The following is a 24,290-nucleotide window of genomic DNA, read 5'->3' as shown; positions in this document are numbered from 1 at the left end:
CAGACGCGGTAGGGCGGAGCTATCTCCATGGCAACCCGCGCTCAGCCCAGGCAGCTTTACCCCGCGGGAAGCGCGGGAGCCGAGGCGCTGGCTACAGGCGGGGCTGCGAGCGCCGAGGGGCCCGGGCGGTCAGGGCCGCTGCAGGACGAGACCCTGGGCGTGGCGTCTGTGCCCTCGCAGTGGAGGGGCGTCCAGGGCATCCGCCGGGAGACGGTGAGGGCCCGGACCCGGCTCGGGGCGTCGCGGGCGGGAGGGCGGAGGGTCCGCTCGCGGTCTCCGGGCGGCCAAGTGCTGGCGAGCCACCAGGTTATTCCTGTACTTTCACCCACAGAGGCTAACCCTTGCGGTATCCTCGTGCCAGTTGCCCCAGACTCTGAACAATCACCAAAGCAGTTTTTCTTCAAGACTTCTGAAGACCTCATGTTTCGAAGGATTTAGTGTGAACAGCAATGTTTAGGCATTTCCAACGGACTTTGCTTAAGAAAAAGACCAGATTGCATTTCGAGGTCGAGATAATCCGGTTTTCTAGCAGTTTAATCAATAGCACGCATGGCGGGGTGTTTTGAGGAGGTGAGGGGCAGAGCTCCTGGGCACAGGTCTTCTCCAGAGGGGTCTTCGTGCAGACTTTTTTTAAAAAGATTTTATTTATTCATGAGACACACACACACACACACACACACACACGCAGTGGGAGAAGCAGGCTCCATCCCGGGAGCCCGCCGTTGGACTCGATCCGGGCTCTCCAGGATCACACCCTGGGCTGAAGGCGCCGCTAAACCTCTGAGCCACCCAGGGATCCCCATTTTTTTTAGACTTTTTTTTTTTTAAAGATTTTATTTATTTATTCATGAGAGACACAGAGAGAGGAAGAGAGAAGCAGAGACAGGCAGAGGGAGAAGCAGTTTGTGCAGACTTTGAAGGCCTCCTGTGTGCCAAGGGCTTTTTTGGCACTGGGACCCCCTTCCTGGAGCTGACATGGGGCCATTTGCAGGGTACAGCCAATAGGCAACTTATGTAATAAGTAAATTATGCTGTGTGCTCCCTAGGAGGTGAATAGTGCTATGGACAAAAGCAAAAGAAGGGTGAGGGATTGAAAGGCTGAATTGGAGAGTGAAGGGGTGGGTGAGCCTCACTGAGAAGGTGACATTTAAGGAGTGAGTTAGTTAGTCAACAAGATACCTAAGGTTGAGCGGCCAGGCAGGGCAAACTGCAAGTGCAAAGGCCCTGGGGTTGGAGCCGATCTTGCATGTTTGAGAGGGCAGAGGGACTGGAGAAGAATGAGGGAAGGGGAAGTGGTCCCCACTGAGGTCAGAGAAGATAAACAGAGGCAGGTCAAGTAGGGCCTTGCAGATCATTGTAAGGATGTTGGCTTTTCCTCAGTGAAAATGGGTGCATTGTAGGGTGCAGCAAATTTACCTGTAGAGAACTCTTAGCTTGCCACCCGAGTGGCCGAGGAGAGCTGAGATCCTCACCAACACTTGTGAACTGTCCATGAAATCTTACTTGAAGACAGATTTCTTGCTTTGGGCCAACAGTCTGCATGCAGGATTTGATCTGGCTTCAAAGTATTCCCTACTTACCTGTGCTCCCTAGAAAGCACAAATGGGTATTTTAATTAAATCTGTCCATCCTTATCACAGGTAGATGTATACTTCACATTTACTGGCTTTTAAGAATACTTGAAATAGGGCAGCCCGGGTGGCTCAGCGGTTTAGTGCTGCCTTCGTTCGGCCCAGGGCCTGATCCTGGGGGCCTTGGATCGGGTCCCACGTCGGGCTCCCTGCCTCTCCCTCTGCCTTTGTCTCTGCCTCTCTCACTCTCTTGCTGTGTCTTTCATGAATAAGTGAATAAAATCTTTAAAAAAAAAAAAAAGAATACTTGAAGTAGCTCGTTTGCTGAAGACCCAGATTCTAGAAGACTTTAGGTTGGAAACCCTGATTCAGGCTAACTTTTTTTCTTACAGAGACTGAAATGCAGGCAGGTTCATTTTCTTGTGACTATAGTTTTAGCCTGTAGAGTTCTAAGAAGGAATTCGAACTCTTGAGTTGTAAGAGCTTTTATCTGTGAGGGTTGTTTCCTTGGACTGGCATCTCCGGTCCTATTAGAGATTTTTGATTAAGTTGTAAGAATGTTGCAAGGGTTGGGAGAAGAAGGTAAATTACTTTTTTTTTTTTAATTTTTATTTATTTATGATAGTCATACAGAGAGAGGGAGAGGCAGAGACACAGGCAGAGGGAAGCAGGCTCCATGCACTGGGAGCCCGACGTGGGATTCGATCCAGGGTCTCCCGGATCGCGCCCTGGGCCAAAGGCAGGCGCCAAACTGCTGCGCCACCCAGGGGTCCCGGTAAATTACTTTTTTTCCAAATTAACTTTTATCTCTTTGTAGAAGTTAATATGTTCAAAATTTTTTTTTAAAGGCAGAATTTTTATTTTTTATTTATTTTTAAATTTTTATTTATTTATGATAGTCACAGAGAGAGAGAGAGAGAGAGAGGCAGAGACACAGGCAGAGGGAGAAGCAGGCTCCATGCACCGGGAGCCCGACATGGGATTCGATCCCGGGTCTCCAGGATCGCGCCCTGGGCCAAAGGCAGGCGCTAAACCGCTGTGCCACCCAGGGATCCCCAGTGTGTTCAAAATTTAGAAAAAAAACGGATATGCAGAAAAAAGAAAAATCATCCCATTCCCCATTCAGTTTATACTTGTTCCAACTGTGTTGTCTGTTTTGCCCCATTAAAAAAACAAACAAACTTTCCATGTTAAAATTTTTTTTTGGTGGGAGGGATGCCTGGGTGGCTCAGGGGTTGAGCATCTGCCTTTGGCCCAGGGCATGATCCTGAGGTCCCAGGATCAAGTCCCACATCGGGCTCCCTGCATGGAGGAGCCTGCTTCTCTTTCAGCCTGTGTCTCTGCCCCCCCCCCCTTTCATGAAATAAATAAAATATTTTAAAAATTATTTTTTTTAAATAATTTCATTTTATTTAACTAGTCTCTTGATGGGTTGTTAGGCAATTTCGAATTTTTCTTTTTTTTTAAGATCATACTTATTTACTTTTTAAAAATATTTTATTTATTTATTCATGAGAGACACAGAGAAAGGCACCCCAGAGAAAGGCACCTCAGGCATCCCAGAGAAAGCCCAGTGTCTGGGATCAGGATTCTGATCCTGGGACCTGGGATCCCTGGGACCTGGGATCATGCCCAGAGCCAAAGGGAGACTCTCAACCACTGAGCCACCCAGGTGTCCCTCATACTTATTTATTTGAGAGAGCACAAACAGGGGAGAGGGGCAGAGAGAGAAGGAGCAGTAGACTCCCCACTGAGCAGGGAGCCAGATGAAGGGCTTGGTCTCACGACCCCTGGACCATGACCTGAGCCGAAGGCAGACACTTAACTAACCGAGCCAGGCGACCCTCGAATTTTCCTTTTATCAATAAACTCCATGATGAATGTTTTAGCTAATTTTTATTGAAAACAACTCTGTAAGCTAATTTTAAAATACAGTTCCTTAATTTTCTTAAAAGTCTTTTTGGAAAAGTTGACCATTGGTCTCTGTGTGGCCCATGTAGTGGTGCAATATTCGAATGTGCTTCCATGTTCCAGTGATGGGTTTTTTCTATTTTAATTTTTTTGAAATATTTTAATTATTTAGTCTACAGGTGAAGGGTGAAGGGGAGAGGGAGAAGGAGAGATAATCTCTAGCAGACTCCTCACTGATCATGGGGTTGTCCTCATGACCCCGAGATCAATGACCTGAGCGGAAATCAAGAATCAGACACACCTAACCAACTGAGCCATCCAGGCACTCCTTCTTTTAAAAATTTTTAAAAAAGATTTTATTTTTTAAGCTCTATACCTGATGTGGGGCTCGAACTTACAAGCCAGGTACCCCTTTTCTTTCTTTCTTTTTTTAAAAAAAAATTTTCCCCTTTTCTTTCTAAATATTAATCGTCTTTGGCCTGACTTGACTTTTCTTGTCATATTCTAATCTGTTCACAGAGGGATAGTGTCGTGGACTTGGTTTGAGCCGGGAATGCACACAGTCTTTAGGGCTTTGGGCCAGTCAGGTGATCTCTTCTTCTGTAAAGTGTGTCCTTGTGAGAGTACTTGATGAGGGGTTAAATGAGATCATGGGTGAGAAAGCAGTTTGAAAGCCTGGGGTTGCTCAGGTGGATGGTATAGGAGTGTCAGGCACCAGTCCAGCTGCCTGAGATGTAAGGTATGTAATTATCTCCTTGTTCATCCCGCTGTTTCTCAAACTTGGCTGACACTGGAATGTCCTGGAGACTCTTTTTTTTTTTTTTTTAATTATTATTTTTTTTTATTTATTTATGATAGTCACACAGAGAGAGAGAGAGAGAGAGAGAGAGGCAGAGACACAGGCAGAGGGAGAAGCAGGCTCCATGCACCGGGAGCCCGACGTGGGACTCGATCCCAGGTCTCCAGGATCGCGCCCTGGGCCAAAGGCAGTCGCCAAACCGCTGCGCCACCCAGGGATCCCCTGTCCTGGAGACTCTTGAAAAATATGGATGTTTGAGTCCTACCTTCAGTGATTCTGGCTTAATTGGTATATGGTGTAACTTAGGAATCTGATTTTATTAAAGCTTCTCAGGTCATTTTAAGGGTAGCAAAATTTGAGACTGCCAATTAAATGCATCTTTCTTTCCAAGAGCATTACTTTTCTGAAGCCTGATTCTGATCCTAGGAAAATGTGGGTGTGTTTTTTTACTAAAAAAAATTGTGGTGAGGTGCTTGGCTGGCTCAGCTGGTAAAGCACATGACTCTTGATCTCAGGGTTGTGAGTTCGAGCTCCATGCTGGGCATAGAGATTACTTAAAAATAAGTAAAATTGTGATAAGATTCATATAATAGAAATTTTACTATTTTATTTTATTTTTTTAAAGATTTTATTTATTTATTCATGAGAGAGAGAGAGAGAGAGAGGCAGAGACACAGGCAGAGGGAGAAGCAGGCTCCATTCAGGGAGCCTGATGTGGGACTTGATCCCTCGTCTCCAGTATCATGCCCTGGGCTGAAGTTGGCACTAAACCGCTGAGCCACCTGGGCTGCCCGAAATTTTACTATCATCTATCTATCTATCTATCTATCTATCTATCTATCTATCTATTTAATTCATCCATTCATGAAAGATAGACACAGGCAGAGGGAGAAGCAGGCACCATGCAGGGAGCCTGACGTGGGACTGGATCCTGGGTCTCCAGGATCATGCTCTGGGCCGAAGGCAGGTGCTAAACCACTGAGCCACGCAGGCTGCCCAAATTTTACTATTTAAAAAAAAAAGATTTTATTTTTTGGGGAAAGAGAGCGTGTGCATGCACGCACTTGCACGCTTGAGAGCATGAGTCTGAGCAGGAGGAGGGGCAGAGGGAGAAGCAAGTTCCCCACTGAGCAGGAAGCCCAATGCAGGGCTGGATCCCAGGACCCTGGGATCACGCCCTGAGCCAAAGGCAGACGCCTAACTCACTGAGCCACGCAGGTGCCCCAGAAATTTTACTGTTTTTACGTATACAATTGTCAATTACATTCAATGTTCAATGATCACCACCTATCTAGTTCCAGAACTTTTCCATCCATGGAATGCATTTTGGACATTTAGATCTTGTCTTCCGTGGACTGTGAGCTCCCAGAGGGTAGGAGAGTGGGTCTTGTGTACTTTTGCACCTCCCAAAGGCACCTGGGAAATACTGGATTGAATAATTTTCCTGTGTGCTGTCTTGTAGGATGCATCTCTCCTCTCCTGCTTTGAATTAAATTAGCTGCCTACCTGCGGGCTCTTCTTCCCACAGATGGGCTGCTGCTTTCTCATCTTGGTGGCTTCCGTAGCGTATGTCACCCCCTGCTGGAGGGTGTTTGTTTTAACCTGGAGTCTGGCCTCTTACAGATTTTCAAGGAGAATTAAATCTGTGGCTCTCTACCTTTGAGTTTGCTAGAGTGTAGGTACTAGATTTTTTTTTTTTCCCCCAAGGAGCATGAGAAAAGATTAAGAGGTTAAGATGACACCAAGATAGTCTGCAGTAATTGCAGCTCCAAGGTGGTCTAGCACGTCGGCAGCTCCCAGCGTCTATGGAAATGTCTGCTCTTTCCCTCCTCACATGGCTGGCTCCTGGCTCCACGTCAGCCTTTGAATAGCTGTTTTCTGCCCTGATATACTCAAGAGGCAAGTTCACCTGGACAGGAGGTTGTGCCTTGATGTTGGTTCCAGGCTCAGTTATTCTACACTCACGGAGGCATCCTGGGACAGTTGTCCATACTGCACTACGAAACTCCCTCAGCTCAACTTTGCATTCCTGCCTCACCTTGTCTGCTCATTTGCCATGAATTGTCCTCACACTCGGGTCCAGTTGAGGTGGTGCTCACATGTGGGCTTTATAGTGTGTGCATGGAGAGCTGCTGACCTAGGCCAGAATCTTCTTTTTTTTTTCTTTTTTTTTCAGAATCTTCTTTGCTCCTGTCACACCCGCCTTCTCCTTGGGTGTTCAGGACCTGATGGGGAAGGAGGTGAAGGAGGGAGGCCTTGGGGCTAACAGCAACCTGAAGAAAAGGGAGACTCTGGGGAGGACTAGTGGAAGTGGGTCTGCTGGAAGTGGCAAGGTGACAGCGACAAGCCATTCCCAACACAAGAACCCAGCAGCACCCCTCAGGTGGGCTTGACAGCATTCCTTAGCCTCTGGGGATGAGCCATGTGCTACCCCACCCCAAGTGAAGCCCCAGCCCCCAGAGTAGTGGAGATAGAAAGGGGGATAGATGTGAGCATGGTCTGTACTGGGTGAGGGTGAAGGGTGATGGATCTTGGGCTGTGGCCCTGGGAAGCATATAAACGGGTGAGGCCAACATGTGGGGGCTGAGTAACAGCACCGCCCCGCCCCCCCCGCTCCCCCCCCCCCCCCCCCCGCAGCATCAGCATTACCTGGGGGCTTGTTAGCACAGCACTCTCAGCCCCACTCCAGGAGGCTTGTGTTTTAGCAGGCTTCCAGGTGATTTTGGGGCCTGCTCATTGAGAGTGCAGATCTAGAATGGTCTTTGAGGTCTTTTCCACTCTGGAGTCAGATGTGCTGGCTGAGGCTAGTTGGGAGGATGAAGTGAGAAGAGGTGTGCTTCTGGTATTTGGTGGCGGTGGTTACTTCCCAGAGGAGTAGCAGGGGCCTCGACCTTCAAACACGTATTTTCTCTGTGGTGATGTATTTCCTCAATTAGAAGACACACCCCGATCCTCAGCCATTTTAACAGATCGTAAAAATTGATGTGTTTCATAAATGGCTTGTTTATTTTATTTTATTTTATTTTATTTTATTTTATTTATTTTATTATTTTTTAAAATATTTATTTATTTATGATAGACATAGAGAGAGAGAGAGAGAGAGGCAGAGACACAGGAGGAGGGAGAAGCAGGCTCCATGCCAGGAGCCCGACGTGGGACTCGATCCTGGGACTCCAGGATCGCGCCTTGGGTCAATGGCAGGCGCCAAACTGCTGAGCCACCCAGGGATCCCCATGACTTCTATATTTAATATAGTTTCTCCCCTGAAGAGCTACTATAAAATAGTTGGAATGTTGTTTTTTTTTTTTTTTTTTTTAAGATTTCATTTATTTATTCATGAGAGAAACAAAGAGGCAGAGACACAGGCAGAGGGAGAAGCAGGCTCCCTGTAAGGAGCCCGATGTGGAACTTGATCCCAGGACCCTGGGATCACGATCTGAGCCAAAAGCAGGCGCCCAACCTCTAAGCTCTAAGGCATCCCAGTTGGAATGTTTTATAATCAATATGTCCTAGAGTCAAGAATATGTATATGTTTTATCCTTTTCCTTGAGAGGGTGGGGGGAGGGGTAGAGGAAGAGAGAAAATTCTTTTTTTTTTTTTTTTTTGGAAGAGAGAAAATCTTAAGCAGCCTCCACATCCATCTCAGAACTCGCCGGGTGGGGTAGGGGGACAGCTTGATCTCACAACCCTGAGATCATGACCTCAGCTGAAATCAAGAGTCAGACACTTAATCAACTGAGCCACCCAGGCGCCCCATATCTATTTATCTCTACACCCTACGTGGGGCTCGAACTCATGACCTGGAAATCAGGAGTTGGCATGCTCTATTGACTGAGCCAGCCAGGGGTCCCTAGATGTTTTTATTATTTATTTATTTTTTTAAAGATTTTACTTCTTCATTCATGAGTGACACTGAGAGAGACAGAGACACAGGCAGAGGGAGAAGCAGGCTCTCTGTGGGGAGCCCGATGTGGGACTCAGTCCCAGGACCCTGGTATCATGACCTGAGCCAAAGGCAGATGCTCAACCGCTAAGCCACCCAGGTGTCCTGAATGTATGTTTTTAATAAGAAAGTGACTGTTCTACTCATGACTTTGAAGTTGTCCTGCTCCATGTTGGTATCCCCTGGAAGGGTTTCTCTGGCTGGCCGGTTTCTGAATAACCAAGTTGCCAGTGGCACTGGTCAGTCTTTGACCTCAAAGGCAGAGCCCAGTGTTCTGTCGGTGGGTGGTGGCCGGTCTCTAGGCCCAGTGGGGCCATTTCCTCTGTCAATGATGAGTGTTCTGAAACTGATCAGCCAGTCCTAGATGCCAGCCAGAGACCCCTTATTTCAGAAGTGAGGCCTTGATGGGTGGTGGTCTGGGGGTCAGGGAGCCTTCCCGGAGGTCAGTGTCGGACTCTGGTGGCAGATGACAGCAGTCAGCCACACCAGGCACTTCTCTTCAGGAGGCAGGGGAGTCTCCTGGGCTTCTCTGTGGCAGTGCAGGTGGTCCTGAGGAATCAGGCTTTGGGGCCCACTTTCTCTCAGCTCTGCTCTTGCCATCCCTGCCCTGAGGCCCCTCTCTGCTTGTCTCCTGGTCACACTGTGGCACTGGCTGAATGTCGGGGCCCAAGTTTCCAGGTTGCAGTTCCAAGCCTGTGCTGTCTAACTCGTAAAATCTTTGTCTCTTGTAAGGTTCCCAGAGAGACCTAGGTTAGGTCTCCTTCCCATCCAGTGGGCATGATGTTGGGGCATGTTTTTTGTGGCTTGGGTAGGAGTCCTGACATTCTAGGTGTCTTCAGACTCTCTTGGGGGCAGAAGAGCTGGGCTCCCACCCTGGGCTCTGCTCTCTGAGTCTCATTGCCTCCCTCTCTGAGGGGGGCTTCAGACTCCAAAGCATGGAGGAGCCTGGTCATCTTGGTTTGAGAATTGTTTCCCTGAGCCACGCCTCCCAGTGTGATTAAAGTCTGCCCTCCACCCCCCAGTAAAGTCTGGCCCCAGTACCTTTTTCCCTGCAGTACCTCTGCCTGGGAGATGTGGGAGGCAGGCTACAGCCCATCATCCCTAACACTCTCCTTCCTGGCCTTGTCGAGGCCTAGGAAGCAAGGACTCCCCCTTGGCCACAGCTCCTTTTCTGACATCTCAGATGGGAGTGTTGGTCCAGTCACACACTGCCTGGAATGAGAGGTACCATTGTATACAGGGTGGCCTTGGGCAAGCCCTTACCTTCTGGAGGCCTTGGAGCTCCATCCCCAGATAGTCTGGGCTAGTCAGGGTCAGGCCAGATACTTGGGTCTTTTTTTTTTTTTTTTTTTTTTAATATTTATTTATTCACGAGAGACAAAGAGAGGCAGAGACACAGGCAGAGGGTAGGAGAAAGAGGCTCCATGCAGAGGGCCCGATGTGGGACTCCCAGGAATCCTGGATCCTGCCCTGAGCCCAAGGCAGATGAGCCACCCAGGCGCCCTGAGATACTTGGATCTTGAACCATAGGAACCTACTTCTGTGTCCCAGAACTAAAAGAGTAATGGTGGTTTCCTTCCAGTTCACAGAAAAAAACATTGCTGGTGCAGTATCATTGGTTTTGAGTTTTCATTTTCTCCCTAATTTTCTCTAGTGTTTTGACATTTGTTACTTGCCTGAGTAAGCAAGCAGCAAAGAAGTATTAGTAGAGATAGCGGGGAACCTGAGTAGCTCAGTCGGTTGAACATCTATCTGCCTTTGGCTTGGGTCATGATCCCAGGGTCCTGGGATTGAGCCCCATGTGAGGCTCTCTGCTCAGCGGAGAGTCTGTTTCTCCCTCTCCTGCCTGCCCCACCCCACCCCCTTTGTGCTCTCTTACTCTCTGTAAAATAAATAAAATCTTAAAAAAAAAATACTAGTAGAGATAGCTAGAGAGGTGACAGCTCGCTGTCTCTTGTGGACATTTTTGCTTTACATTAGGACACTGGGTAACATTCTTTTAGAAACATTTTTCCGAGTTCATCTGACATGATTAGTGGCCAGGACGTGGGGCTATTTGGGTGTGAACACCGTGACCCAGAGACAGTTTGGTGTTGAGGGGGTCAGAGGACCTGGATCCAAGCCCTATTTATATGTTTATGCCATGTGAACTTGGACAAGTTATTTCTGTGTCTCAGTTGTCATGCAAAATAGAATTTCCTTCATGGGTGATTGTGAGCATGAATAAGATAGGTGAGAACTCTGGGGACAGTGCCTGAGTGAGTGCTTAGTGACCAACCATCTTACCATTCTCGTGGCTTCTGGAACTTTGATTTTCACCCAGTCTCTTAGAATTTTGGCTCAGCCTGTATACTTTCTTTTTTAAGATTTATTTATTTATTTATTTATTTATTTATTTATTTATTTATGATAGAGAGAGAGAGAGAGAGAGAGAGAGGCAGAGACACAGGCAGAGGGAGAAGCAGTCTCCATGCTGGGAGCCTGATGCGGGATTGGATCCCAGGACTCCAGGACCACACCCCGGGCCAAAGGCAGGCGCCAAACCGCTGAGCCACCCTGGGATCCCCTCAGCCTGTATACTTTCTGATCCCCATGCCCATCCATGAACTCCTCAATGTGCACACTCCACTGGTACTGCGGGGTTCCTCCAGTGCTGTGGCTTCAGGTCACGTCTCTGTTGGATGCTCTCCAGAGCCTCATGCCTTGTGACCAGTCTCGGGATCCTCGACGCCTCCACTGCTTTTATGTTCTCTTCTTCCAGAATCTGCCATCACATCCCGCTGTGGTCACACCTGCTCTCCGCTCCTCACTCTGCCTGAGCCGCCCAAGAGGCATGGCCCTGCTTTCAGCCACCCTGTGGCTCACACCTAGAGGTGTGGCTCTCAGACACGTCCTGGCCTTGCCTTTGCTCACATGCCACCCTCCTCACCCAGTGTAGCTGGGCACGCTGCCTGCTCCAGTCTGAGTGTGGGGCCTTTTCTACTGTAAGGTTTTGCTCTGGGCTCCCCACCCTCAGCCCCTGTCCCTGTCCGGGACCCTCTCCTGCAGCTCTCCACTTGTCCTTCACACCTCAGTTCAAGTGCCACTTCCCCAGAGGCCTCGCCAGCTGGTCCCTTCTCTCCCACACCTTCACTGCACTTAGCGCTGTAGGTAGTTGATGGGTTTTTCTTGTTTCTATATCCTAGGCCCCTGTGGAAGCTCCTTGGGCACAGGAATCTTGCATGTTTCTGTTTTCTGCTGTATCAATAGTACCCAGACAGTGCCTGGCAAGTGGATATTCAGTAAATAATTGTGTGTGTGTGTGTGTGTGTGTGTATGTGTATGTGTATGTGTAGCATAGTGGAGAAATATATAACATATATATAGTATATATTTATAACATAGTGTATATAGTGTATATATATTTAGAACATATATATAGTATATAGTATATACATGTAGTATATATATAACATTAATAGTATATATATAACATATAGTATTATGGTTTTAATGAAATGAGCTTGTGCCAAATACCACACAAAGTGCAGGGGATATAAAGAGAGATCAGACCAGGTTCTGAAGCTGGAGCAGCTCAGTTTAATGGGAGGTAGATAAGCAAAGAGAATTTTGTGGACTGTGAAGGGGAGCGTGGGTACAGATGTTTGATGTTCTAGCAAGACCTGCTCTCATGTGGGTTCAGCTCCCTTCCTTCAGGCTTACTAGCGCTGGCCTAGTGCCCAGCACTGCCCAAGATGGGGGCACAAGGGTCTGGGCCTCATCATTGCCTTGTGTGTTCAGGTGCCTGGTGAGGGGCCACATGAGCAGAGCCACTTGTAAGACAGAGATGTGTGGTAGAGGGCCCCTGTTTGGTAAATGATGGGTCGTGTCCGTAAGAGAGAGGCTGATCTGTTGTCTGTCCCTGTGCCCAGCTAAACAGGGGCAAGGGATTGGAGGCAGATGGCAGGGTGGAGAAAGAGGCAGCCGGGGAGAAGCCTGCCTTCTACCTACTAGCTCATTACAGACATACTCGCTTCTTTTTTTTTTTAATTTAATTTATTTATGATAGTCACAGAGAGAGAGAGAGAGAGAGAGAGAGAGAGAGGCAGAGACATAGGCAGAGGGAGAAGCAGGCTCCATGCACCGGGAGCCTGACGTGGGATTTGATCCCGGGTCTCCAGGATTGCACCCTGGGCCAAAGGCAGGCGCTAAACCGCTGAGCCACCCAGGGATCCCAACATACTCGCTTCTTTTGATCATGGGGGGCGGGAGGGATCTTGGACAGTGCCTGCCAAGATGCCATGGGGTAATTGTGCTGGTCGCCAGGTTTGAGGTGCTTCCATGTGCTGGTTGAGATGACCACTGCTGGCTCTAATGTTACATGATTCTTATTATTGTCAGTATCTTCAAAAGGGTGCTCTTAAAAAAAAGGGGGGGGGACACTTCTGCATCTGCTCCAAATAGTGTCATAGTGTTACCAAAAGTCATGAGTCAGGCTCTTACTGGGTCATGTTGGCTGACCCTGGACCACTCACTGTGACTCAGGGCGCATAGGAGGTTTGGGGAGGTCCTCTCCACCCACAGCACACAGATCGGGCTCATCCTTTGGAAAATGGGCCAATTACAAGAGGAAGGGGGCAGACAGGGTGACCAGAGGCCCAGGGGCCTGAAGGTAAGCGGCCGCATGGGAGGCAAGTGGGCGGGTGGGTGAGGCTGGGTAGTAACTGCTGGGTTGTGATCTTCTGCAGAAAAGTTGCCAGACGGCGAGCATTGCCACCGCGGAGGCGGCTGCCCAGACCTGGAAGCATGTGGATGCCGAGGTGCAGACGGAGGCTCCTGTGCCGGTTGGTGTGCTGCCCGCATCCCAGTACGACGGCCCCCGGCTTGCAGCCTTTCTTCGGAGGGTGGAGGCCATGGTTATTCGAGAGCTGAACAAGAACTGGCAGAGCCACGCTTTTGACGGCTTCGAGGTGAATTGGACTGAGCAGCAGCCGACGGTAGGGAATCGGCCAGTGCGGCCTGGAATAGCCCCTCACCTGTGCTGCTGCTCAATCCTCAGCCCTGTGTTAAAGTCCTTTTTTTAACCGCCCAGATATTGATAATAGTAATAATAGTAACAGCGTTTACTGAGCTCTTATATTTTGCCAGGTGTATAGTTTTTTTTGTTGTTGTTGTTTTAAAGATTTTATTTATTTCTTTGAGAGAGAGTGAGAGAGATCACAGAGGAAAAGTGAGAAGCAGACTCGCCACTAAGGGGAGGGCCTGATGTGGTGTTCAATCCCAGGACCTTGAGATCATGACCTGAGCCAAAGGCAGACACTCAACCCACTAAGCCACCCAGGTGCCCCAGCCAGGTGTATAGTTTTATAAGAGTAAGTCATCGAGGGGCACCTGGGTGGCTCAGTCGGTTAAGTGGCTGCCTTTGGCTCAGGTCATGATCCCAGGGTCCTGAGATCAAGCCCTGCATTGGGCTCCCTGCTCATTGGAGAGCCTATGGCTCCCCCAGGTTATGTGCATGCACTCTTTCTCTCTTGCTCTCTCTCTCTCTCTTTTTTTTTTTTTTTAAGATTTTTATTTATTCATTCATGAGAGTGACAGAGAGAGAGGCAGAGACACAGGCAGAGGGAGAAGCAGGCTCCATGCAGGGAGCCCCACGCAGAACTTGATCCCAGGACCCTGGGATCATGACCTGAGCTGAAGGCAGACGCTCAACCGCTGAGTCACCTGGGCATTCCTCTCTCTCTCTCTTTTTTAAGATTTTATTTATTTAATTGACAGAGAGATCGAGAGAGAGAGAGAGAGAACACAAGCAGGGGGAGCTGCAGGCTCTCCAACGAGCAGGGAGCCCAATGCAGGGCTCAATCCCAGGACCCTGGGGTCATGATCTGAGTCAAAGGCAGATGTTTAACTGACTGAGCCACCCAGGTGTCCCATCACTCTCTCTCTCTCTCTGTCTCAAATAAATAAATAAAATCTTAAAAAAAAAAAAAAGGGTAAGTCATCGAGGCTTCCCTGCTGTCAAGAAGTAGGTGCATGGTTACATCGGTCCACAGCTGGGAGGTACTGGTAGGTACAGGTGGAAGACTGAGCTGAAGTGACTTTTCCAGGATCACAGAGCTAGTCAGCAGTAGAGGCAGGATTTGAAACCAGGAAGTCTGTGGACCGAATTTTTTTTTTTTTTTGGACCGAATTTTCTCACCACTACTTGGCTGTGCCTCCCCATGCAGCGTACAGTGAGTGCTCTCTGTGTCATCTCATTCACTTCTCAGCCCTGGGATGATCTCTATTTTGTGTCAGGCCCAGAGAGGCTTAGTGACTTGTCTGTGGTCACACAGCTATCATGGGGCAAGCTGGGATGTGAGCCCTGGTCAGTATCACTACTTTGCTCCAGTGACCTCAGCGTCTCCAAGGCTCCATTCAGAGCTGTCACCCTGTCTACTCAGGTGTCCAGCCTCACTGACAGCCCAGGCTTTGGGATAAGGGAGCCTCTGAATGATTGGGGGGCTCTTGGCCCTGGCTTCATGGGCCTCAGCCTCTCCTGTGGACAGGCTGCTTGCTCAGTGCTACATGCCCTTGACCAACCCCAGAGCCTTAGTGTTCTGGGCCAAACTTTTTATTTTTTATTTTTTATTTTTTTTATTTATGATAGTCACACAGAGAGAGAGAGAGAGAGGCAGAGACACAGGCAGAGGGAGAAGCAGGCTCCATGCACCGGGAGCCCGACGTGGGATTCGATCCCGGGTCTCCAGGATCGCGCCCCGGGCCAAAGGCAGGCGCCAAACCGCTGCGCCACCCAGGGATCCCTGGGCCAAACTTTTTTTATACAATGCTTTCTTCCTCGGGAAACAGAGATGAGTAACTCTGTATTCAGAGGTTATAAGCCCTGCTCTAGCCCCTCCTCCTCCTCTGTCTTCTTTCCACCTAGTCATAGGAAGGCATGGGAGAGTCGATTTGTTTGAGGGAAATCCTCAACATCATTCTGGAAAGCAGTTGCTGAGGTCACACCCCATTGGGCCATCCTTGAATCTTTGTAAAGCTGAGCACAGGAAGGGCTCAGTGACCAGGTAAGATCTCAGCACATCCTTCATCCTTCGCTCCTTGCCTTCACTGATGCCCCACACCCCCCATTTTACAGTTGCATTTAGGGAGGTTAAGTTTCTGCTCTTTATTTGTAGCACTTCCCTCATTTCTATGGATTTTTTTTTTAATATTTTATTTATCCACTCATGAGAGAGACACAGAGGGAGAGAGAGGCAGAGACACAGGCAGAGGGAGAAGCAGGCTCCATGCAGGGAGCCCGATGTGGGACTCGATCCAGGGTCTCCAGGATCATGCCCCGGGCTGCAGGTGGCACTAAACTGCTGCGCCACCGGGGCTGCCCTTTTTTTTTTTTAATTTTATTTATCCACTCATGAGAGAGACACAGAGGGAGAGAGAGGCAGAGACACAGGCAGAGGGAGAAGCAGTATTTCTATGGATTAATTTGGTCCAAGCCTGTATTACTTTCTCCCCCTTTACAAAATATCTGTTTTCTGACTACAGAAGCAACATGTGTTCATTATAACAAACCCAGGCATTCCAGAGACACAGAGCATATACTGTGTGGACAGAGGGAGGGAACACGGTGTTCCCAGGCCTCAGCTGTTTCCTGTAGTACACGCTACACTAACACAGCATCCCATCATTACTAGTGTTTGTCATTGAGAACATTTCTTTGTTTTTTTTTTTAAGATTTTATTTATTCATGAGAGACACAGAGAGAGAGAGGCAGAGATACAGGCAGAGGGAGAAGCAGGCCTCCCGTAGGGAGCCTGATGTGGGACTCCATCCCGGAACTCCAGGATCATGCCCTGAACCAGAGGCAAGATACTCAACCGCTGAGCCACCCAGGCGTCCCAAGAACATTTCTTTTTTAAAGATTTTATTTATTATTTATTTGACAGGGAAAGAGAGAAAGAGAAGGGGCAGGGGGAGAGGGAGAAGCAGGCTCCCCATTGAGTAGGGAGCCCGACTTGGGGCTGATCACAGGCCATCATGACCTGAGCCGAAGGCAGACTCTTAACCATCTGAGCCACTCAGGTGCCCCAAGCACATTTTAAATAAAAAATGGAAAGCACTATACGTTTTCTTTATGACTTTTCTCACTTGCCAGAGCTTTCCATGTTAGTTCCTGTGCAGTGGCTGCGCTGTGTCCCACCGCAGACATGCCATCCTTCATCTCAGTCCCCTGTGGGACTCAGCGAGGTATCCTGTAGAAACAGGCGGACTGGTGGGCCATAGGGCAGCACCCTCTGAGTGGCAGCATGGTAGCTGCCTCACGGCCGTGCGTCTGAGCAGGGTTTGGAATGCCAGGCAGACCAGAGCCTACAAGTTGGCTATCGTATTAACAACGTCAGCGAATCTTTCTCTCTCGTTGCTTCTTTTGCATCAGTGTTGTATTGATTTCCTCAAAGCAGGGTTATTATTTTGGCCATTGGGGGTTTTTCTGTGTCTACTGTCTACTTCTGCTGTCACAGTGTTGGTCATGTCATTTCATGACTGTCCTTGGCACCACTGCAGTGGCTGTGGAAGGGCCGGCATGCTGCTCTCATAAAGAAACCATGATTTCAGATTTCTCAAAACAATGTGACAACCTTGGAGGGGCACTTAGAAATCGAAGATGAGGGAGTGATCACCCCAGGGGCTACCACCAGGACTTCTGACCTCCTGGCTCTGCTGGTTCCTTCCTCTTGTTTTGCACACATGTGTGGACAGCCGTGTGTCACGGTAACTGATCTTGGGGTCTTTTCTGGTTGGAAGCAAAGCCCGTTCTGTGTTGTCAGGTAGCTCCAGAGACTTCACACTTGTCCTTTTATTTATTTATTTTAAAGATTTTATTTTTATTTATTCATGAGAGACACAGAGACACAGGCAGAGGGAGAAGCAGGCTCCGTGCAGGGAGCCCGACGTGGGACTCGATCCCGGTTCTCCAGGATCACACCCTGGGCTGCAGGCGGCGCTAAACTGCTGTGCCACCCGGGCTGCCCACGCTTGTCCTTTTAAAATACCGCCTCCTGTTTCATCCGCACACTTTATTTTTTTGAGCTAAGTTTATCAAGGTGTGTTCTCTATGCGGGTCAGCTCACCGTTAGTGCTGTTCTGAGTCTTGGCAAACACACGGCCACCGTGTTGAAGGTGCGGAGCATCCCCATCTTCTACCTGTAGTCCCATCTTCAGATTTTCAGTTGTTCTGGTTGTTGCACTTATAAGTAGTGTTATGACAAACACTTTATTGGAACCAGAACCCAGATCAGGAAACCAAAGTAGGGGATCCTTGGGTGGCTCAGTGGTTTAGCACCTGCCTTCGGCCCAGGGCATGATCCCTGCCAAGGAGTCCCGGAATGGAGTCCCACGATCGAGTCCCACGTCGGGCTCCCCGCATGGAGCGTGCTCCTCCCTCTCTCTCTGCTTGTGTCTCTGCCTCTCTCTCTGTCTCTCTCATGAATAAATAAATAAAATCTTAAAAAAAAAAAAAAGGAAACCAAAAGTAGTGAGACCTCAAAGGTTTTCTTGAGTTCCTTCCACTTCCTACCCCACCATACAGCTTTTCTTCTTTTTTCTTTTCTTTTCTTTTCTTTTCTTTTCTTTTCTTTTCTTTTCTTTTTCCTTTTCTTTTCTTTTCTTTCTTTTCTTTTCTTTTCTTTTTTCTTTTCTTTTTTCTTTTCTTTTCTTTTTTTTCTTTTCTTTTTCTTTTCTTTCTTTCTCTTTTCCTTTCCTTTCCTTTCCTTTCAAGTTTTTTTAAATAATCTCTACACCTAGCATGGGGCTCAAACTCATGAGCCTGAAATCAAGAGTTGCATGCTCTGCTGTCTGAGCCAGCCAGGCGCCCCTGTACACAGGCTTGGTTTTAAATAACAGATTTATTGAGAGATCATTCACATCCCATATAATTCACCCATTTAAAGTTTACAGTTTGGGGTGCCTGGGTGGCGTGGTTGGTTAAGCATCTGCCTTTGGCTCAGACCATGATCTTGGGGTCCTGGGATTGAGCCCCGCATTGGGCTCCCTGCTCAGCAGGGAGTCTGCTTCTCCCTTTCCCTCTGCTCTGCCTCCTTCCGCATGTGCATGTGTGCTCCCTCTCTCTTTCTCTCAAGTATAAATTAAAAATCTTTAAAAAATAAAGTGTACAGTTCAATAAGTGTTTGTTTCTAGAGTTGTACGACACTGGCACAATTTTAGAACATTTTCATTACCCCCCAAAAGACAGCCCATATCCACTAGCAGTCACTTCTCATTTCCCTCCAAATCCCTGGGTGTCCCTCCTCCCTCTGTCTATAGATTGTCTAATGTGGATGTTTCACATAAATGGAGTTGTATACGAAGCAGTCTTGGTGACTGGCTTTTTCACTTGGCAGAATGTTTGGCGAGGCTGGTTGTGTCCTGGCTCTTTCCTTCCTGTAGCTCAGTAGCCCTTCCCCCACTGAGAGATGCATCGCATTGGTCAGCTGGTGGACATTCTGGCTGGTAGGAGTAACACTGTGAACATTTGTGTACAAGTTTCTGCGTGAGCAGTGTTTTCAGTTCTCTTGGCTGTGTACATAGGAGCGGAATTGCCGGGTCATATTAAAGATCTGTATTTCAGCTTTTGAAGAAACACCAGATTGTTTTCCCACGGTGGTCGTGCCATTCTGTCTTCTTGCTAGCAGTGAGTGACAGTTCCCACCATACAGCGTTTTATACTTTTTAGGTTCTTTCTATTGGATACTTCTTTTTTTTTTTTTTTTTTTTTTTTTTAATGATAGTCACAGAGAGAGAGAGAGAGAGAGAGGCAGAGACATAGGCAGAGGGAGAAGCAGGCTCCATGCACCGGGAGCCCGATGTGGGATTCGATCCTGGATCTCCAGGATCGCGCCCTGGGCCAAAGGCAGGCGCCAAACCGCTGCGCCACCCAGGGATCCCGGATACTTTCTTTATATGGGGTCATGAGGTCAAGGAGCAGTCAGCTTTTCACATGGGTTTTGATCTGTGCTGCAAATCCTGTCCCAGAAACCTTGGGCTGACCGCTCATGGTGGCCAGCATTGCCAGCCTGCTCTGAGCTGTGAAAGAAGATGCTAGACCTTTGTGTATAAAGGCCTGTGGCACCGAGTATAGTCACTTTGTTGTGAAGCCATCACTATCATCCAGTTCCAGAAGCTAAAGCTTTTATTGTTGTTTTGAATGGGGCGGAGGGGCAGAGGGAGGGGGAGGATCTTAAGCAGGGGTCATCCTTGAGTGCAGACCCCAACATGGCGCTCGGTCTCATAACCCTGAGATCATGTCCAAAGCTGAAAACGAGCCAGACCTTAACCCACCATGCCACCCACGTGCCTCAGAAGCCAAGCTTTTGAAATGGTCTGTAGAACAGGGTCTAACTCTGATCCACAACCTGGCATCTACCCTGGTTTATAAGATCTTTTCTTCTGGGTTTTTCGAAGTATCCTGTGAGGAGTGGTGTTCGTTTTTTATTGTTTTTTTTTTTTTAAGCTTTTTTTAGTGTATATTTTTAAGATTGTATTTATTTATTCATGAGAGACACACACACACACAGAGGGAGAGGCAGAGGGAGAAGCAGGCTCCATGCAGGGAGCCTGATGTGGGACCCCATCCCAGGTCTCCAGGACCACACCCTGGGCTGAAGGCGGCGCTAAACTGCTGTGCCACTGGGGCTGCCCGAGGAATGGTGTTTGGATGAAGCCTCCACATTTCCCTCCAGGACTGGGCAGTAGACTTTGATGGCTGGGAGGTCCAAGCCTATGTGTATTTTTTTTTAGGTGCCTACAAGGTAACCTGTTGGTTGGCTCTGGGCTCAGGGTTGGGGATTGTCTGTCTCTTGCAGGTGACCTGTCTGCACACCCTGGGTTACCCTCCAGCCCAAGGGCAAGGTCTGCATGTGACCAGTGTCTCTTGGAACACCACGGGGTCTGTGGTGGCCTGTGCTTATGGCCGGTGAGTGGCAGCAGGGGAGGCTGCAGGGCAGTGGAAGGTCTGGAGACTGGTCTAAGCCTCTTTCCCTGTCTTTTTGGTGAAGGGTTGACCTGGGGCTTGGCCGTTCTGGGGTCTTTTTTTCCTCAAGGCTGCCTGGGCACCAGGTTGGCTGGAAAGAGCCGAGGAGGGAGGGGCTTAGCATCCAGGAGTCCCGGTGCCCACCTGCCAGCACAGGGCAGTGAGCCCTGGGCCTGCCTCCTTTTCTGTATGAGCTTTTTCCTGATGTGCCAGGGCTCCCCCACCCTGCCGTGGTGTAGACCCATCCTTGGCTCCCTGGAACCCTTTTCTTGAGGTCATGGCCTTGAAGTGCCATGGAGATTCCTGTGCCACTTCAGTACCTGGTACAGTCTGGGTGTGGCAGGGACACAGAGGCTGATTTGTTTGGGGTGGGCTGGGGGAATGGTGGGTCAGGCGATAGGGGTAAGGGGGGGATGAGTCCTGGCCTCGAGGCAGAGCCAGCTCGGGCTCATTCCTGTGCAGGTTGGATGATGGGGACTGGAGCACCCTGAAGTCCTTCGTGTGTGCCTGGAACCTGGACAGGCGAGGCCTGAACCCCCAGCAGCCATCGGCAGTGGTGGAGGTGCCCAGCGCCGTCATGTGCCTGGCCTTCCACCCCACGCAGCCGTCCCATGTTGCAGGTGAGCCTTGAGCCTGCCTCACTCTGCTTCCTTCTGTGCAGAGGGTGGCCAGAGGTGAGCTCTCCACTGCGCCCTGAGCCCCCAGGCACGGCTAGAGCGAGTCTGCTGTGGGGGAGAGAGAGTGTGGAGAGAGAGTGTAGGTGGCCCTGATCCCTGGGCTCAGGTGAGGATGCTGAGCGGGCTGTGCCAGGTATGGCACTCGGAGGAGGAGCAGGAGGTGGGGAGGCTACAGAACTGGCAGAGGGTTGTCGTGGAGTCTTGTTGGGGTGTGGGCTGTGTAAGGGTATAGCCCAGTCAGGACCAGGGGCAGGGTGACGTGGGCACCCTCGGGGAGCGTCAGTGGTGATTGGGGCCACACATGTTGGGAAGAGGGGCTTGTCCTGGAGGGAGGAGCTGGGTACCGGGCCGAGATCAGCCTGGCAGCGGGAGAAGCTTCCTGGGGCGTGTGAGGCTTGCAGGGGGCTGGGGTGTGAGGCTGAGGCTGAGGGCCAAACCAACTTTCCTCAAGGTGGTTTTGGAGAAGTGGTTCCACATCTTGGCTCCGCAAGTGGGAAGAGAAGCCGGGGTGCAGGGTGTGAGTCAGCTCTTGGTCCCACAGGTGGGCTGTACAGTGGCGAGGTGCTGGTGTGGGACATGAGCCATCCTGAGGACCCGCTGCTCTGGCGAACGGGCCTGACAGACGACACACACACGGACCCCGTGTACCAGGTCAGAGCCGTGGGCTGCTGCTGGGGGGTTGGAGGAGGCCCCATCCCTTTCCCCCTGAGCTGGGCTGTGCTGTCACAGGCCTGCTTCTCGAGGCCAAGTAGGAGCGAGGGCGCCCGCCTGGCACAGCTGCGGCCGAAGGTCACCGGGGAGTTGGCGGCTGGACAGCTGCTTTCAGTATTCTCAGAGGCCCCAGGGCATGAGTCACATTCCGCCCCCTGGCTTGGCCCACCCCCAGGGCTCTGGGCCGCTCCGGCATGACCCCCTCACTCCAAGCTGCCACAAGAGGCACCCTGCTGTCCGGGCCTGCCCACTGTCCTGGCCTTCCCCGGGCTCAGGGAGGGACCTCTGCAGCCTGGGGACCGCCACTTGCCCCGGAGTGTGAGGTGGCTCCAGGCCTACCCCAGAATCCTCGTTTTCCTAGAAGGGGCAGGTGGGGCGGAGGGGGACCGTTGGGTCTGTTGGGAGGTGGGGGCAGGCTGGGAACAAGCAGCTTTCCCCCGACCTTGGACCTGCATCCTGTCGCCCCAGGTGGTTTGGCTTCCGGAGCCCCGGCACAGCCACCGCTTCCAGGTGTTGAGCGCGGCCACGGACGGGAAGGTGCTGCTCTGGCAGGGGCTCGGGGCAGGCCAGCTGCAGCTCACGGACGGCTTCGCACTGGTGGTGCAGCAGCTCCCCAGGAACACCAAGCTGAGGAAGGTATGTGAGGCCCCAGCTGCCGCCCCCAGAGGGCCTCGCCCCATGAGCAAGCCTCCGGTGGGCGGGGGCTGGAGGGGGCAGGCAGCTCCAGCACCGGAGCTACCGGTCGGTCGAGAATTTACTTCTTGACCTCCTTGGGCCACGGCGCCCATTTGAGTGACGGGCTCTTTGGGACTCTGGGCCTGGATTCCCTTGGCTCTGCCCTGCCGTTCATCTCTCCACAGCCTCCCCGGGGAGAGACCGAGGTGGGCGCCACGGCGGTGGCCTTCTCCAGCTTTGACCCCAGCCTTTTCGTTCTGGGCACGGAAGGCGGCTTCCCACTCAAGTGCTCCCTGGCGGCGGAAGAGGCCGCCCTCACGCGGAGGCCTAGCTCCGTGCCCCTGCGGGCGCCGGCACAGCTCATCTTCTCTCCCCACGGGGGTCCCATCTACTCTGTGAGCTGTTCCCCCTTCCACAGGTAGAGGAGGCCACCGGGCACCGGGAGGGCAAGGGGGTCCCACAGAATTGCTGAAAGGGCCTGCAGTCTGTCTTGGGCCCAGCTTTTCCCCATTTGAGTTCTTGTGCCCAGAGGGTGTTGGGCCCTCATTCCCTAAAGGGGTCCCTGGTTTGGGGGTCCAGGGAGGCCCAGTGGACCAAGACACCCAGCACTCACCCCCTTGCCTGGCTCTCTGCCTTGCATCCTGTCTAGGAACCTTTTCCTGAGCGCAGGGACGGACGGCCACATCCACCTGTACTCCATGTTGCAGGCCCAGCCCCTGGCATCCCTGCAGCTGTCCCACAAATACCTGTTTGCTGTGCGCTGGTCCCCAGTGCGCCCTTTGGTGTTTGCAGCCGCTTCTGGGGAAGGTAGGAAAGAGGACACCAGACTTTGATCCACTTGAGTGCCATGGGCCCTGCACATATCTGGAATTCTGAGCCGGGAGAGACGCACGGGGCTGGGAGGACTCCCTCGTGTGGGAAGGGTTGCTGAACCAGGCAGTAGCCTTACTTTGTGCTGTGGCCCATAGTTTCTCTTCCCAGGTGCACAGGGAACTTAGAAGAGGGGCAGAGGCTATTGGTTGGGGCCTCTTGGCCCATGAGTCTCTCATCTGCAGGTGATGTACAGCTGTTTGATCTCCAGAAAAGCTCCCAGAAACCCACAGTTTCAATCAAGCAAACCCAGAATGAAAGCCCTGTCTACTGTCTGGAATTTAATCACCAGCAGACTCAGCTTCTGGCTGCCGGCGACGCCGAGGGCACAGTAAAGGTATGGCAGCTGAGCACCGAGTTCACGGAACAAGGACCCCGGGAGACCGAGGACTTGGAGCAGCTGGCAGCTGAGGTGGCCACCTAAGTGACAGCAGGGCTCCGTGGGTGGAATGCCCCCAAATATGGGGGCAGGTGGGGTGAGGCCACACCTGTGCTGAGCTATGGATTTCTCGTAGAAGCTCAATGAAGACAACATGAACATATGGGGGGAAGAGTCCTTTATTTGTCTTTTACATGAAAACAAAATGGAGGGGGGAGAACAAGAAGGGAAATAGCCAGCTGTTTAGATTTCTCGAGTCGGAATGGGGCAGCTGGCTTCACAACAGGAATCTGGGTCCCCACAACCACAGGGCAAGTGCCACTGGACCGGAAGTGGCTTAGTGAAGCACCATTTCTACTAAGTCTTATCCCAAGCTAAGCAGACATAAGCTTACAGTGGGAGGTGACACTGGAATACTTGAGCACAGAGAGGAGGTGACATGCAGCAAGGTGACGGCGGGGCAGGCAGCGCAGGCCAGGCTAGGCTGGGAGCAGGATCAGTTCACAAAGAGCGAGCGGGTGAACTCCACGTAGTCGAAGGCAGTGGGGAGTTCGCGGCCCTTGCCATCCACGTAGGGCTTCATGTGGGAGACGCAGTAGTCGGCTTGTTCTCGAGTCAGGTTCTGGTAGGGAAGAGGCTGCGGTCAGCCCAACCCCACTGCCCTGGGGTGTTGGGGGACATGGGGAACACCTGAGCTCAGAGGCTGCAGCTGGTTCTGTGAGCTTGGATGGACAGGTCTGGGCTGAGTTTCAG

The 24,290-nt window shown here is 50.7% G+C and overlaps 2 protein-coding genes across 16 annotated transcripts in view; one reads left to right on the top strand and one right to left on the bottom strand.

The window, feature by feature from the left end:
* The first annotated feature begins 12 nt into the window (after window positions 1-12).
* Window positions 13-23,700, top strand: DYNC2I2 (dynein 2 intermediate chain 2). 4 transcript variants are annotated; one of them, XM_077850926.1, is made up of 9 exons: window positions 13-213; window positions 12,952-13,173; window positions 20,059-20,168; window positions 20,688-20,845; window positions 21,444-21,553; window positions 22,082-22,249; window positions 22,474-22,706; window positions 22,938-23,095; window positions 23,344-23,700. In XM_077850926.1, the coding sequence occupies exons 1-9, from the start codon at window positions 28-30 to the stop codon at window positions 23,580-23,582; spliced, it is 1,584 nt and encodes a 527-aa protein (XP_077707052.1). In that variant the 5' UTR covers window positions 13-27; the 3' UTR covers window positions 23,583-23,700. The 4 variants fall into 4 exon arrangements, with proteins under 4 accessions (XP_077707052.1, XP_077707051.1, XP_077707055.1 ...); XM_077850925.1 differs by having other exon boundaries at window positions 12,952-13,200; XM_077850928.1 differs by lacking the exon at window positions 13-213 and adding an exon at window positions 535-570 and having other exon boundaries at window positions 12,952-13,200.
* Window positions 23,699-24,290, bottom strand: part of SPTAN1 (spectrin alpha, non-erythrocytic 1) — a 58,686-nt gene continuing 58,094 nt past the window's right edge. For all 12 annotated transcript variants that reach the window (XM_077850913.1, XM_077850916.1, XM_077850919.1 and 9 more), the window contains one exon: window positions 23,699-24,159. In XM_077850913.1, the coding sequence (XP_077707039.1) occupies window positions 24,034-24,159 (126 nt within the window). In that variant the 3' untranslated portion in view covers window positions 23,699-24,033. The remainder of the gene's footprint in view (window positions 24,160-24,290) is intronic.

This window comes from Canis aureus, chromosome 16 (genome assembly GCF_053574225.1).
Source record: "Canis aureus isolate CA01 chromosome 16, VMU_Caureus_v.1.0, whole genome shotgun sequence".
NCBI lineage: Eukaryota > Metazoa > Chordata > Mammalia > Carnivora > Canidae > Canis > Canis aureus.
This window is presented reverse-complemented; position numbering and strand designations above follow the sequence as displayed.